At 46.2% G+C, this 15,240-nt stretch overlaps 1 protein-coding gene across 4 annotated transcripts in view; it reads left to right on the forward strand.

The window, feature by feature from the left end:
- Window positions 1–11,178, forward strand: part of MDC1 (mediator of DNA damage checkpoint 1) — a 31,029-nt gene extending 19,851 nt beyond the window's left edge. For 3 of the 4 annotated variants that reach the window (XM_066581594.1, XM_066581596.1, XM_066581597.1), the window contains exons 10-16: window positions 13–56; window positions 503–2,611; window positions 8,583–8,735; window positions 8,879–9,061; window positions 9,190–9,315; window positions 9,866–9,976; window positions 10,058–11,178. In XM_066581594.1, coding sequence (XP_066437691.1) covers window positions 13–56; window positions 503–2,611; window positions 8,583–8,735; window positions 8,879–9,061; window positions 9,190–9,315; window positions 9,866–9,976; window positions 10,058–10,243 — 2,912 coding nt within the window. In that variant the 3' untranslated portion in view covers window positions 10,244–11,178. The remainder of the gene's footprint in view (window positions 1–12; window positions 57–502; window positions 2,612–8,582; window positions 8,736–8,878; window positions 9,062–9,189; window positions 9,316–9,865; window positions 9,977–10,057) is intronic. The other variant, XM_066581595.1, reaches the window with a different exon arrangement.
- Window positions 11,179–15,240: the final 4,062 nt, after the last annotated feature.

Below are 15,240 nucleotides of genomic sequence, written 5' to 3' on the forward strand. Positions count from 1 at the left end.
TCCCAATCACAGGTCTAAGAAGAAAGAAAACACAGGAACCTTCACAGAACCTTCTGGTGAGTAAATCCTAATACTCCATGTCTGATCGCCTCTCTCCTGTCTGACTATTGCATGGAGAAGACTTGTTCTGGATATGTACATGCATGCCGTAACAATCCTACAGTCCGGCATCAATAGGATCTGATAGGTAGACATAATCGGATGCTGTATTTTGGATTACTGTACAACCATAGGAAAGGTCTACAGTATGTACCTGACTTGTAAGGACAAAGAACTTTCAGGAACAAACCCCAAATATGATCCTTCCTTCAGCAGCTTCTGTCTATTGTTCTATTATGAACCAGATCTGCATATAATCTGGATATTGACAAGTACCAGATTATCAGACTTTATAGATTATCAGCTACATATTCCTTGTTGCAAGTATATATAGTTTATTATACATGCCACACAAAATACCCAACATGCAGCCCTGTCATATATCTTCTGTGCCTTTATTCAGCAGACTTCATCAGGAACTGAAGAGCTTCCAGACAAAGCTTCTGCGGGTCCTGGTCCAGACAAAGCTTCTGCGGGTCCTGGTCCAGACAAAGCTTCTGCGGGTCCTGGTCCAGACAAAGCTTCTGCGGGTCCTGGTCCAGACAAAGCTTCTGCGGGTCCTGGTCCAGACAAAGCTTCTGCGGGTCCTGGTCCAGACAAAGCTTCTGCGGGTCCTGGTCCAGACAAAGCTTCTGCGGGTCCTGGTCCAGACAAAGCTTCTGCGGGTCCTGGTCCTGTGATGAAGGATCCAGATAAACAGAGTGCTGGAGAGCCACAAAGATCCGAATCAGAGACAAAGCAAGTGCCGGAAGAAAAAGGAGTGAGAAGAGGAGGAAGGAGAAGTGCAGTTCCACAGGCTAAAACTGTAGCTAAGGAAGAAGTTCTTGTTGCAGCGACTTCTAGAAAGAGAACAAGTAAAATCTCAGAGGTTGAGCCATCAACATCAGGAACTGAGGAGCAGCGTGGCAGAAAGCGAGATTCTAGGAAGAGTGCAATAAAAGTGGTCAAAGGGTTGAAAGAGGAACATGAGCAGCCTGGTTCCAATACTGAGGAGTTTACAGACAGTTTGGCTTCTCCTGAGGAGATAAGAAGTACGACTTCAGAGGTTGACAACAAAGGTGACATGGTAGTTCAGACATCCAAGGAGTCCGTCGATCAAACTTCTTTGGAAAACGAAGATCTTTCATGCACAGATGCTTCTATGTCTTCAACAGTAATTGAAAGCAAGGAGCTTATGGATTCAAGTCATTATGCTAAAACAGAGCCTGATTCACATCAGATCAATCCAAGGGAGAGACCTGCAAGAAACAAGAGAAAAGTGCCTACGAAGCTCAAGAATCAAGATGCAGGTGAAACCGAATCAATCAATGTAGAGAAAGATATAGAAGGTCGTAATCTGAGGACAACTCAAGAGAAAGAGAAGAGCAAACCAACTTCTGAGACACCGCAGGTAACCGAGAAAAATAACGGAAGGAAAGCAACTCGGAAATCTCGTGTTAAGCCTTCAGAACCAGAGTCGGACCAAGATGAGGATGCTACAGCCAGCATAACTGAAGAAAACAAGAAGACTGAAGGAGTCAGTCCGGCTGAGCCCGTTTCTGGGAATGAAAAATCAAGAAGAGCACAAAGGAGTCTGAATGAGGAAAGTAAAGAATCCGAAAACATACAAGAGAGCAAGAGGAGAACCAGGAGGGGAGCAAACGTGCAAGATGTCCAACCAAAAGATAAAGGACAAAGAAACCTCGAGGATATGCCAGAAAGTAGTAACGTACCCAGAAGAACCAGAAATAGTTCTAAGGAGGAAACCATAAAAACAGAACAAGAAGAGAAGGAAGATGTTAGGAAATCTAGAAGGACACAGAAGAATCTGAAAGAAGAACAGAAGACAGAAGATACCGCTGGAGCTCAGGAAACCAGCGGTGATGCTCAGACATCAAGACGACCTAGAAGAGAATGTCGAGGAGGAGAAGACAACGAGGTAAAAGAAGAATCTGTGAAAGAAGCCACCTCCAGAAGAACAAGACAACCAAAGAAAGAAGAGGCTGTCAAACTGGAGGAAGACCAAGCTAAGAAGTCAAGGACTAGAAGCAGCACCAGCGCAGAGGGAACAACTGAAGGAACACGCAAGGAAAGTTTTGTAGAGGAGGAAAAAGCGGGAACCGTTCGAAGAAAGAGCACTCAAAAAACTAGAAATCTCACAGATGAGGAGAAAGACTTAAAACAGACTGAGGAAAACCCCAAGACCCAAAGAAGGTCAGGAACACGAGCAAAGACATCTGAAAATAGCAAGCTGTATGGAGAGACAGAAGAGAGTGACAGATCTTCCCCATCTCAGGAGACACCGAAACCTGCAGTTGGGAGAAGCAGACGAGCATCTAAAATGGAAGATGCACCTCCGGTTTCTACTCCATCAACTTCAAGGAAGCGGGGGCAGGTGACAAAGGTAGAAGTAGAAGTGAAGAGGAAGAAATCTGATGATGCAGAAGAACAAGAAAAGTCAGGAATGGTAGAAACGCCCAAAAGTCGAAGAGGGAGGCCGAGGAAACTCGTTACAGAAGCTGAAACTGTACCGGTAAGTGAAAATGGGCTTCATATATGTGAACAGTCTTTAAAGTGATCCTCTGGTTTGGGGACAAAATTATATCCCAAGATCAGACCGAGCGGGGCGTATATTACCTGTAGTTCTTCAATCTGACAGTTTTGGACATTATTTTCAGCTGTCCAACGTGGCTGCACAGTTTTCGAACTACCTAATGCACTGCTCTCCGATTGGCCAGTGCTGATTACTTGAGCAGACCTGGCCAATCGTAGAGCAGGTATAGTGCATTAGTAGTCTAATGCTACCAATGCGCTATTGTGATTAGGTAGTCTGAAGATTTCGTCGGCCATCTTGGAAGGCTGAAAACAGGACCCAGAACCAGCAGATCGGAGGGACAGCAGAGAAGAACTAACCACCTGCCTCACTGGTGCCAGAACAGAATTTTAGTTTCAAATGATTTTATTAAATTTTTTAAAATATAGCAGTATATTAGCCAGAAGTTTACCCCACGCAGGGGGATCTCCAAATAAAACCGTTTATAAAACATAACATAGTAAATATTCATAGAAAATCTAGGCTATAACTTCCACATTTATTATGTCACTTATTTCTTTGGGTGAACTCTGTTACTCTCTATTCCATCCATAGGACTTTTGTAGGCCTCCCCGAGTCACCACCCCCTCCATCTCACTGCTGTAGAGCTTCTGTCAGCCCCGGAGCTCCCAAAAAATCAGACCACGGCTGCCACGTTTTCAGGAATAACTCCGTCCTATCTTCCCTGATAGCTTCTCATACACCATCATTCTTGAGATTTTAGCCTTAACCGGACCAATCTGCAATACTGGTGATAATCATTGTGATGCTATATAGACTCTGGTGGCCATGCATATATTTTGCGCCAATTTATGCTGCGGATTGTTGAAGCCTGACTGTTTATCCGCTAGCAAACATGTCGCAGGGGCCTGGTCTAAAGGTTTGCCAATCACTGAGGAGATAAGACGAGCAACCTGCCCCCAGAGCGATCTCACCTTCGGGCATGTCCATCAGGTGTGCAGAGTAGAACCATGTTCAGTGCATCCCCGGAAACAGGACGGGGAGCAGTTCTGGCTAAATTTGCTAATGATTTCGGGAACCATATAGGACCTATGCAGGACCTTAATCTATGTCTCTGCCAGCACACCTGGTGGCTGCCCTTAGATGTGAATGTGCAACAATGATGCCAATGTGGCAAAGATAAAGAGATATTGAGATATTGTTCCTATTTTATCATAAATGGAAGTTTGCCCTGTGGGGGTGGGAGCGGGTTGGTTCATTGTGGCATAGAGGTAGAAGATAGTTCCTGGTTGAAGGGGGTTCCAGGGACAAAGCCGTTGAAATGTAGAATTGTTAGATATTGTTGACGTATGCAGCAGTGATCTGACATAACTGTGGATCTGGTAAAGCCAGGACAGAATTTTGTCCCGAAACTGGAGGGTTGCTTTAAATGGAGCCTGTCATGTCCGACAAGCAATCTCATCTACCTGCAGCGGGTTAGAGACCAGAAGGAGCTAATACGACTTATATATGCTATAATTTGTGTGTTGTTACTTTAGATATCTGCTTTTTCTGGGTTTGGAGTCCAGTGGGCGGTCCTATCTGTGATTGACAGCTGATACAGGCTTTCTCTCCGCCCACTGGACTCCTGAGCAGCGAGAGAGCAGGGATTTCCATCAATAAGTTATAGCGAGTAACCTATATATTACTCTCCTGCTCGGTAACACGGGGTCGGTCGATTGCATCACATTTTCTTGGTGACCTTTTCTCTGTAAAGATGACAGAAACGGCTTACGATTAAAGCTTTGCTGTAACGAACACCAGAGTTGGGATTTGATACCTTGGCTTTACACGTTAATTGCGGGTTTTTATTTCCCCCCAAAATAATCACAGCCTTGTCCAGGTCGTCCGCAAGGATGCCCCTTACCCAGTAGTCACACCATTTCTTTCCCATTCCCCCCATTAGTTCCAGCAGTGCTGTCGTTCATTCCTAGATAGTCATAGCAGGCTTACCTTCTCCAAAGGGTCCTACTAGGAGCTTCCCTCTAGCCCAGTAGTCAGTGCAGTTCAATTCCCTCCTGCCTGTAGTCTGGGCTGCCCCGAGCTTCTATGCTGCCTGAGGTGGCAATTGTTTTTTACTGAGCAAAATAGATGGCGGTCACCTACCCGCCGCCCCGCTACTGTCCTGTAGATTGCTGCCACATGGTAGGGGTGCCCCTGTAAATAGTGACAGCAGTGTCACCAGTCCCTTCAGTGCCCTTCGCCCCTTCCTCCAGTAGTCACAGCTGTTCTTCCTCCACATACATGTAGGTGCAGCAGAGTGGTGTGACTGGTATCCCTCCACCAGAAATATCATGGAAGACATCGGGGCTTTGGCCGAATTTATTTGGAAGTTTGATCTTTCTATTGACTTATTTAAACAAATTTCAGAACTTCGTCGTCCAGTTTGGACAAACGTATAAAGCATAAGACCCCCAATAATGAATGGACTGCAGGACCCTCCACAATCAGGTGTTATTAGCAAAGGAAGCTGCACACGAATTCCCATCTCTCATGTAAATTGAATCCGTACATGGCAGCCAATGAAATCGATGCGCTGACCATGTGATCTGCCCTCCAGAGATTTGCTTTGCACAGTGATTAATAATGGGAGGTCTATGGGACCTGTGGGGTTGGTGTTGTCTAATGTAGAAAACCCCTTAACCCCTTCACGGCATGGCCTATTTTGGGCTTAAGGACGCAACAATTTTTGGCGGATTTTCTTCTGTTTATCAAAAGCCATAACTTTTTTATTTTTCCGTCGACGCGGCCGTGTGAGGGCTTGTTTTTTGCGAGGTGAACTGTAGTTTTTATCGGCACCATTTTTAGGTACATTAACTATATTGTAAAACTTTTATTTTTTTTTTTATGATAGCAGGGAGAGAAAACCCATCAATTTTGCCATAGATTTATTTATTTTTTTTACAGCGTTAATCATGCAGCATAAAGAACACAATCCATTTTTTCTGCGGACCGGTACGGTTACAACAATACCAAAATTCTTACTTTTTTTTTTTTTTTTTTTTCCACTTTTCTGCAATAAAAACCCTTTTTTTGGAAATCTTTTTTTTTTTTTTTTTTCTAAATCGCTGCATTCAAAGTCCTGTAACTTTTTTATTTTTCGATGTACGGAGCTCTATGAGGGCTTATGTTTTTGCGAGACGGGCTGTAGTTTTTGATCACTTTTATTGCATTTTTAGGGAGGCAAAATGCTAAAAATTGGCATTTTGCCTCAGTTTTTTAGCGTTTTTTATTTGCGTTTTTTTCCGTGCACAGTCAAAAGCATGTGCAGCTTATTGTACGCGTCGTTACGGACGTGACAATACCAAGTATGTGGGGTTTTATTTTTATTTTTATGCTAATCTGAGAAAAAGCATTAAAAAATGGTTTTTTTTTAAACTTTTTTTTACATTTTTTTTTTATTCATTTTTTTTAATCTTTGTTTTTTTTACACTGTTTGTGTCCCCCTAGGGGACTTTGACCATTGCCCTGATGATCGCTGTCATAAGGTATGGCAGAGCTACTGCTCTGCCATGCCTTATCGCTTATACAGCGATCATAGGCAGTACAGGACGCCAGTGTCTGGCGTCCTGTTACCATGGCGACAGGCCGGGCTCTCGCGATAACATCACGAGAGCCGGCCGGAGACACAGAGGGAGCGCGCTCCCTTTGTGAACTCTTTCCCTGCCGCGATCTACTTAGATCGCGGCAGGGAAGGGGTTAACAGCGGGGGGCGCATCTCTGATGCCCCCCCCCCCCCCCCCCCCCCCCCCCCCCCCCCGCTGTTGCAGCGGGACGCCAGCTATGACTGACAGCCGGCTCCCGCTGCGGGATATCGCGGGATCATATGTGATCCCGCGCTATCCCCAGGACGTAAGTTTACGTCCTGTTGCGGGAAGTACCCGCTGCCAGGACGTAAACTTACGCCCTGCAGCGGGAATGGGTTAAAGGGTCATCCCTGAATCAGCATATCTTCTATCATCCTCTGGACTGGTGATGTGGGGGCACTGGCACACGGCTAGTTCTGAAAGTCCCATAGAGTTGGAGAGGAAAAAGTAGATCATAGTATCTGCGCCCCAAAGAGGGGTTAATATGTAAAAAATGGTATGAGCAATATAGGAATGGACTCACCTGGTGTGGGCCCGTTGGATGGCAGATCTCCACACCTATGGTCCTTCAGAAATCGTCAAAGGCAAATGATCCCGCCAGATGTCAGGAAGCTGGCAGGGCAGCAGCGGAGATGCCCATGGCCATACGACCGCCGTCACAGACCGTATGAAAGATCACCAGAAAAGACTGTCGCTACTTATTGTGTGTTGGTGGAAAAAGAAATAAACTTACTCCCCAGAGGGGACCGGAATCCCAGCGAGTCCGCACAAGTTCGAATTCGCAGATACAAAATTCACCCCAAGGGTATGAGGGTAACGTCCAGTCGTTTATTTCACAAGGTGTACAGATCAAATATTACTAAAATAATAAACACAATATTATATGGGTGGAGGGAAAGAACAGATGTAGCGGCAACGCGATCTGAAGGGATCCAGTAACCTTCTGTGGCAAGCAGCTACTTTAGTAAAATTCCTGTCCATTTATGCGTTTGTGCGTACAGGTAAGGTGATTCAGGGGGTTTCACTGACCAATTAGAGTGGGTGGGTGTCCTCCATGTTCTCTAACAGCATTAATTTTATCGTTTTTTCATCCCGACTGTGTGGGAGCCACCATTAGGGGAGTACGTCCGGCAGACCCAGCGGTATGCCGGGGAAGGGGTGGTTGCTGATTGATCGTCATGTGACGGCAGACCTGAAGAGTATGGCCGCCGACATTTACTTCCACAATCCGCGGTGGAACGTATATGCGTCTCACTGCAGATGTGAAACCAATTAGCAATATGCAAAAGGGAAGTGGGTGTTTAATAGTCGCATGACGGCAGACTAGAAGAACATGGCTGCCGTCTGTAACCCACAGTGGAATGCATATCTTGGGGGGGAATTGGTGTCATCCAAGTCCCCTCTGTGGAGTAAGTTTCTGCTTCCTATTTCTTTTTCCACTAAGCACAATAAGTAGTGCAGGAGTTTTTGCTGTGATCTCTATACTATCGAGTTGAAGGGAGCGCCACCACGCAGACTGGGCCACCGCTTCCTGCAAGCTCCTTCCCACTATGTGGGGGGCAGTCATTAGAGGGGAGCACAATGCAACCATTCTGAGGATAGGTTAGAGGCTTGACGTTGGGAGACCCTTCCTGATCAGATTTATCACCTCTGCTGTAGATGGATGAGAGAAGTTGATTTGGGGATTAGATTAACCCCTTCTGACAGTAGGTATCATTCACGATTCCAGGCCACCATCTTCTTCCTAGAAGATAGTGGTGACAGTTTCAGGAACTTCAACTTGCAACCGGAACGTTCTTTATATCTGCTACCTGAAGGTTTTATTGCGTCCCTTAAAAGGTTTACCACACTTGACAGTGAACCAATACATAATTTAGCACCTGGGCGTCTGGCCTTTAACTGTACATTATATTTGGCCCTAAATCACAGGCCTAGTGCCAGCACATCAGCATAACCAAAGTCCTTCACTGATGCTCGCTGCAGAGCAGCGGCTTCTCTTCACACAGACTGAGTGTCAGAATCCCAGGAGCTACCAAATCCTTTTTACCAAAACCTTTTCGTCTTTTCAACCTGATGACTCTCCCTGAGCCTCTAGTGGTCATGTCCGGTACTTCACCCTTTATGTCTCATCTTCACAAATGGTCAGTGCAGAGACGTTACCAAACAGAACACGTACGTCCCGGGTTTCAGTAAACTAGAATGAATGACAGAAACCCTTCTAGACCTTTCTGTGGGGAATTTTTTGATTTTTTTTATAGCCAGAAAATCCATATTGAAGAAGGAAGCAGTGCCTATAATCCAGTGCTGTGATGCCTATCTTTCAGGAATCCTCCTCTCCGGCTCCATCCCCGAGCACCCGTCAGAGGCTCAGCTCTGCTTCCAGTAACCCGCCAGAGGCCAGAACGCCCAGACGCACCAACAGAGCATCCACTTCAGCCAGCAGTCCATTCGTTGCGCAGTCAGGTCCCGCTCCTAAGGTACACTGCTGCAAATGTAGTAGTCATAGTGTTTTCTAGTTCCTGATCCTCACATCAGCCTGAACTGCCAGTCTTTACACTTTCTAATCACACGTTTACACATATTCTCCTTTAAGCTCTTGTTTGTTGACTTCCTCTTCCAGATTCTCTTCACCGGCGTGGTGGATACGGCTCGTGAGGAAGCGATCCGCGCTCTGGGTGGCGATATCGCAGAGTCGGTGTATGACTGCACCCACCTAGTCACTGACCGCATCAGGAGGACGGTGAAGTTTCTGTGTGCCTTGGCGAGAGGCGTTCCCATCATCACGCTGGACTGGATAGATAAGGTGTCCCTTCTCCCGGCTAAAACCTTTTTTTGTTCGCCTTCTATATTAACCCTCAATGAGATTTCCCACAATCCTTTTCTGTTGGCGTCTAGTCTTGTTCTGAACGTAATGTTGACTTTTGTTCCCAGTGTAAGAAGAGCGGATGTTTCTTGTCCCCAACTGGATTCCTCGTTAATGATGAAGAGCAAGAGAAGAAATTCAACTTTGTGTTGTCAGAATCTCTGCAGAAAGCGAGGAAGCAGCGGGTCTTTGAGGTACGTGATTTCCCTTATTCTTCAGCTCTTACAAGGTGGCTGCCATGTTTACAGAATTAGCTTTTTCTCCGTCTCCCCAAAGGAAATTGAATAAAAGTTAAACAATCTACTATTTGTAATCCAGAGTGGGGCCATTAAAAAAAGTACCACTCATCCAAAAAAACCAAGACCTCATACAGATATATTTTTTTTCTGTTTACTTAGCAAAAAAAACATCACCCGACCCTAATTGATCCTAATAAATGGGTTTTCCTTTAATCCGTGGGGCAACTCACCAGCTAGTGCCACCACAGGGGAAATACGGCATTACACAATTCCTATTGAAATCAATAGGCCGTTCATGTCATATCTGTCCAGGTCTCCAGAGCAGGAGGAACTGCATCTAATATAGTCCAAAATGAGGGTCCCTCCTCCCCTTTGCTATTCAGTGTGGAAAGTTGCAGTTTGCACATTGTTGTGCACTTTAAGTTGCACCATTTATAGCGTTTTTTATGGGAAGAATTATTTGAGTTGATACAAAATATCTGCTGAAGTGGATTTGTCATTATAGGGCTATGAAATTCACGTAACTGCGAATGTCAAACCGGAGCCTGAGCAGATGAAAGATCTCATCCAGTGCAGTGGAGCCGTCTTCCTCCCTAAGATGCCTCGGTCATTCAAGGTGATGGAGCGGACAAACGCTGTTTGTTAGAAGTTGTCTTTGACTGCAGACCATTTGATAATTCTCTTTTCTGTCCTCTAGGGGAAATGTGTGGTTGTGTCATGCCCTGAAGACGCCGCTCGCTGCAGGTCGGTCCCGGCATCTGTTCCGATTACATCACCAGAATTTCTGCTCGGTGGAATCTTGCGTCAGGAAGTAGACCCAACTGCGCATCTGCTGAGCCCGCCGGTGGGCACCGGACCCGCTCCAGCTAAGCGGCGGCGCTGAGTCTACAGAGACTTCTCACCATTTATTATACTGATAATCGTTTTTTGCGCTTTTTGGAATTCTAGTTGCAGATATGAAAGAACTGTACAGGGTTCTGACCGATGTCCTGCTGAAGGCGTAAAGGACGGCGGATCTCAAAGTTACCAGCTCTTCTTTTCACAGTGAATATCTGCATGAAAAGGTAGATTCTCCAAGATCCAGATCACAAACACTAAACCCTCTTCTCACCGAGCTCTTCAGCTGTATCTGCCAGCTTCGTGTGTGTTTTATAGGGCAATAGAAATGGCATCGGAGATCTTTGAGGAAGACTCCGCCCCTTACACTGGTTACCTGCGGTGTTTGGTATTGCAGTCTTCATGATTTGGCTGTTCTGATTCCACCTTTTAATGGAATTGTTGCCCAGGGGTGTCCAAGGGGGAGAAATACCCAATCCAGTGGCATTGCAATCTCCACTTCCAGCTCCGTTCTGACACCGCATCATGTCATCGCCCTTCCGTTGCCCATCATGTCATGCCAGGGGGCTGGTTGTCTAGCTTATTTCAGTAACTAAGCCAGCTTTCTTCTGTCTTGGCATTGGCCATCACTTCACATCGATTCTAGTGTCAGGTGCGATAGAGTGCAAGCTCTGTCATGGTACAGCAAGAAGGTCCACTGGCCTTTTCACTGGCACGGAGGACGAGGATCCAAGTACTGTTAGATGTGCACATTATGGTGCAGATTTCCATAGTGGAACATTCCAATATGTGTGAAAGCGCCTAAGAAGTGAGTTCCTCTCGCTGGTCATGTAGTCCTGAAGAAGACGTGGCACGTGTGACATTGTGGCCTGTAATTTTATAATATCTTGTGGCCAAACCCGGCTCTGCATATACACCGCTGTCCCTCGGCCTGTATATAGCACGCAGTATTTCTGTACATAATAAATACGCTATTTTTCATTCTGGTTTTCAGTCTTTTCTTTCCCCTTTGGTTGGGTGCGCAGTCGCTGTGAATGGGGGTTACACCTGAGGCGCGGGCACAACTTGCCCTGTCCGCATGCTGTCCAATTTATACAAACTCCACCTTTTGACATGCACTGCCCTGTTCTATTTGGGACCTTTCACAGGGGACGGTATAGCCCGCACGACGCACCGCAAGCCGCGGTAAATTCTGCATTGACATCTACAGAATATTTACGGATTTTGATGCCGAATTGAAAATGGCTTAAAACCTGCCTGTGATTTCACATCAAAATTTGCAGTTAGACCTGTGTATCTTGGTGTGGAGTTCCGCAGTTGCGGATTTGGCTGCGTCCTTCAGTGTAATTCAGTCCCGTGTGACTGGTCCCTTTCTTGTCCATGATACGGATAGTAACAGGACACGCCATGAGGTTTTTCAAGCAAACCAATGGAAAACGCCAATCTGCATCGCCCTATAGTGGGGTTTTGTGCAGCCCATGGATTAACACGACCGCACACGGCCCTAAATACACTAATTTGGGGGCCTTTGCAGGTTTACAAATAGGGGATGGAGAAAGAACCTGCATAGCGCCACCTATTGGAAGGAAGCTTACCTACATGTCAGTGCTCAACCTTTACAACAAAATTAAGGATACAATCTAAACCAGACTCTGCATCAGAAGGCAAAGACCCCCCATCGGCAGACAGGGTGTTGTGGGGTGTTTGTCCTTCGTCAGTGAAGAGCAGGGTGCTGCTTGCCTGGGTGAGGGGCCATTTACGTGGAACGAGGGGATAAAGTTTCTTCTTGTGGAGCGCACCAAGTTGGATGCAATGCTCCGTGGGGGAAAAAAGTTTGCAGATAGGGGATGGTAAGATACCTCCACAGCAGCAGTTATGTAGTCAAGGTATGTTGAAAGGTGAAATATTGACTATCAAGGAAGTCCCCCATAAATCACCCAGTTTTAAAAACTGAATTTAGGAAAGTTTTTAACGCTTTTTGTGTTTCACAGGAAATAAACTGACCTTTCAAAATGATACCCATGGGAGAAACTCTCCAGCGGACTGTGTAGATTACATGCCGCGCTATGAAGTAAGGGAAACTCTTCTGCCCTGATAGCAACCCCCCTCCACCTGGACTGCAGTAAGCGCTGTATTAAGAGCAGAAAAGGCGTTGTGAAATTGGCGCTGGCAAGGAGAGCAGTGTTCAGTGGAAGCAGAGGAGCGGCCCTTAGAACCCAACCCCCCCTCCCCCTCCACACCCCCTATTCTTTACTGGGCGGGACCATTGTTGTGGCCCTGAAAAATAAGGGCCACAGGAGGAAGAGAAGGGGGCAAGGACGAGTCCCTCACCCTCCTCAGTGGGGTAAACAGGGAGAGTCTAATGCCAGCCCTGTAATCTCAGAGTCAGGAAGGTAACAACTGAGGACCAATGAAGGAAGAGGTCGGCCTCCTACGGACACTAAGATAAAACTGGTTAGCTTGGTGCCCGCAGAAAGGGTTTAATTTTTTTTGCTTAGTGACTGCCTCCTAGTGCCAGTAGCTATACCCAAAGTCTTCAGCTGTGTCCCCCAATGCAACAGGCAAGAAATGTAGTTTTGGCTCAGTTTTTTACTTTCACAAGGGGCAGTGGCTAAGAAGCCACTATGTGTTTCTTCCTTCTGAGTACAGCAATGCCTTACATGTGGTCGTAGTCTGCTGTTTGGCACTAGGCAGGACTCTGAAGGGAAGGAGTGCTGTCCATCTGGAATTGCAGCTTTTGCTGGAATGGTTTTTGGATGCCATGTTGCTGCAAAGCCCCCAGAAGTAATTCGAATGCAGAATCTACACCCTCAAGGAGTTCATCTAGGGGGTGTATTCAGCATTAGTGGTTTTCTGAATTCAATGCTTTATGGATAGTGCAGAGCAGAAATGTCTACCAGTCACCGTCCTCCATTGTCGTCCTCTCAGTGTTGTATCATCTGCAGATATTCATGCTGTAACGTACAATTCCTCCATGAGGTCCTTACTGGGTATATTAAAGAGAAAAGGGTCCAATACTGCCCCTTGCGGTAGCGCACTAGTAATGCTGACTCAAAAAAACTACTCCATGCGGTACTTCACTAGTAACCCCTCCAATACTGTCCCTTGTGGTACCTCAATAGTAGAGATGAGCGAACCTACTCGGCCACGCCCCTTTTTCACCCGAGCGCCGCGATTTTTGAGTACTTCCGTACTCGGGCGAAAAGATTCGGGGGGCGCTGTGGGTGAAGGGGGGGGGGGGTTGCAGTGGGGGGAGAGGGCTCCCCCCTGTTCCCCGCTGCTACCCCCGCTCCGCCACGCCGCCCCCCGAATCTTTTCACCCGAGTACGGAAGTACTCGAAAATCGCAGTGCTCGATCGAGTAATTACTCGAAACGAGTATATTCGCTCATCTCTACTCACTAGTAATGCTGACTCCCCCAATACTGTCTCCTGAGGTGGTATTGACAGCAGTTTAGTTGTTCACGGCTCTTGGCGAGTGCCCTCCATGTTTTTCAGTTCTGCACTTCTTTCAGTTGTGTGATATCCATGCCAGTATCCGCTCTGACAGTATCGGCCATCGTGTCCTTTGGCGAACGGGTCGTCTTTTGCCGCTGATCTGTCCAAGCATTATAGATATTTCTAGTGACTGATTGCATTACATGGCCAAAATCCGTGAGCCTCAGCCTGGTCACCTTGGCCTCCAGTGATACATCTGGTCTTATGCAATTCAGGACTTCTCTGTTTGTTGCTCTCGCTGTCCATTGTATTCGCAGCAGCTTTTGCCAGCACCACAGCTCAAATGCATCCAGCTTTCACACCCATACATGGCTATGGGGAAACTGGTGGTTTGCGCTATCCTGCGTTTGTTGTGATGCCGATATCACTACGTTTCCAGATTTTGTCGATGATTAGCAAAGTGCTTTGCCCCAATGCTATCCTACATTTTATCCCTGGCATAGATTCTCCATCCTGGTCAATTTTTGAGCCAAGGAAGGCTAATTCTAACACACATTCTATGACATTGTCGATTTTTATTTGAATTTGGCCATTTTTTTGCAGTTGTCATAATTTTTGTCTTTAAATTCAGGTAGAGGCCCATTATTTCATTTTGTTTTAATCTTGCATAGCAGCTGCTTTTGCTGACTCCCCCAATACTGCCCTGTGGAGTACCCTACTATTAATCCCTTCACTACTGCCCTCTCTGGTACCATACTAGTATGTCTTCCCCTGCCCCCTGGAGTACGCCACTAGTAAGAAACCCCATTTCCAATGCTGCCCCTTCAGGTACCCAACTTGTAACCCCCTCCAATCTACGCACACATAAAACCCTGTTCCCCCAGTACTAATGGTGACCCAATCAGAGTATGCACCATTTATAACCCCCATCTGCTTTCCATCACTGACCAGTTACTTACCCACATTCTTGTAAAGAGGTTCCAGCTCCATAAAAAAAAAAAAGAATCTTCTTTATGTCATCGGCATAGAATCACACATATTAAAAGGTACCATATGAGGGTATGTCCAAGCTAGATGCACTTCAAAGCCAACTGCCTTCTTGATCAAGCAATGTGATTAGCAGTGCTGATGAGACCCCTTAATGGTTTTCCAAGTTGTAAAAAAAAAAAAATGGCGGGAGGAAATGTCATAAAAAAAAAAAAAACAATCCCACATATCCATGTGACCACTGCAGCAAATCACTGGCTTCAGCGGTGTCACTCTTGGGCCTCATGTCCACGGCGAATTTGATTTGCAGAATTCACGTGGGAGATCCGCAAATCAATTAAAGCATGCGGATTTGATTTGCTGACCTTTTGGTCTGGAAAACAAATCGCAGCATCCTCCATTTCTGTGCAGATCCCGGACTGACATCTTCCAAGTTAATGGAATCCGTCTGACCCTGCAGACATGCCGTGGATCTGCAGGAAAGCAAGAGTTCAAAGAACAGGAAAAAAAGATACTGCTTACAAAGAAGATCCGGACAGGTAAAAAAAAAAATGTCTTTGGCCGCGGGCAGGGTCTGCTCGCGCTGAGGGTGGAATTCGACCCGCTTGTGGACATCCTG

The sequence above is a fragment of the Eleutherodactylus coqui genome, chromosome 10 (genome assembly GCF_035609145.1).
Source record: "Eleutherodactylus coqui strain aEleCoq1 chromosome 10, aEleCoq1.hap1, whole genome shotgun sequence".
NCBI classification, from domain to species: Eukaryota; Metazoa; Chordata; class Amphibia; order Anura; family Eleutherodactylidae; genus Eleutherodactylus; species Eleutherodactylus coqui.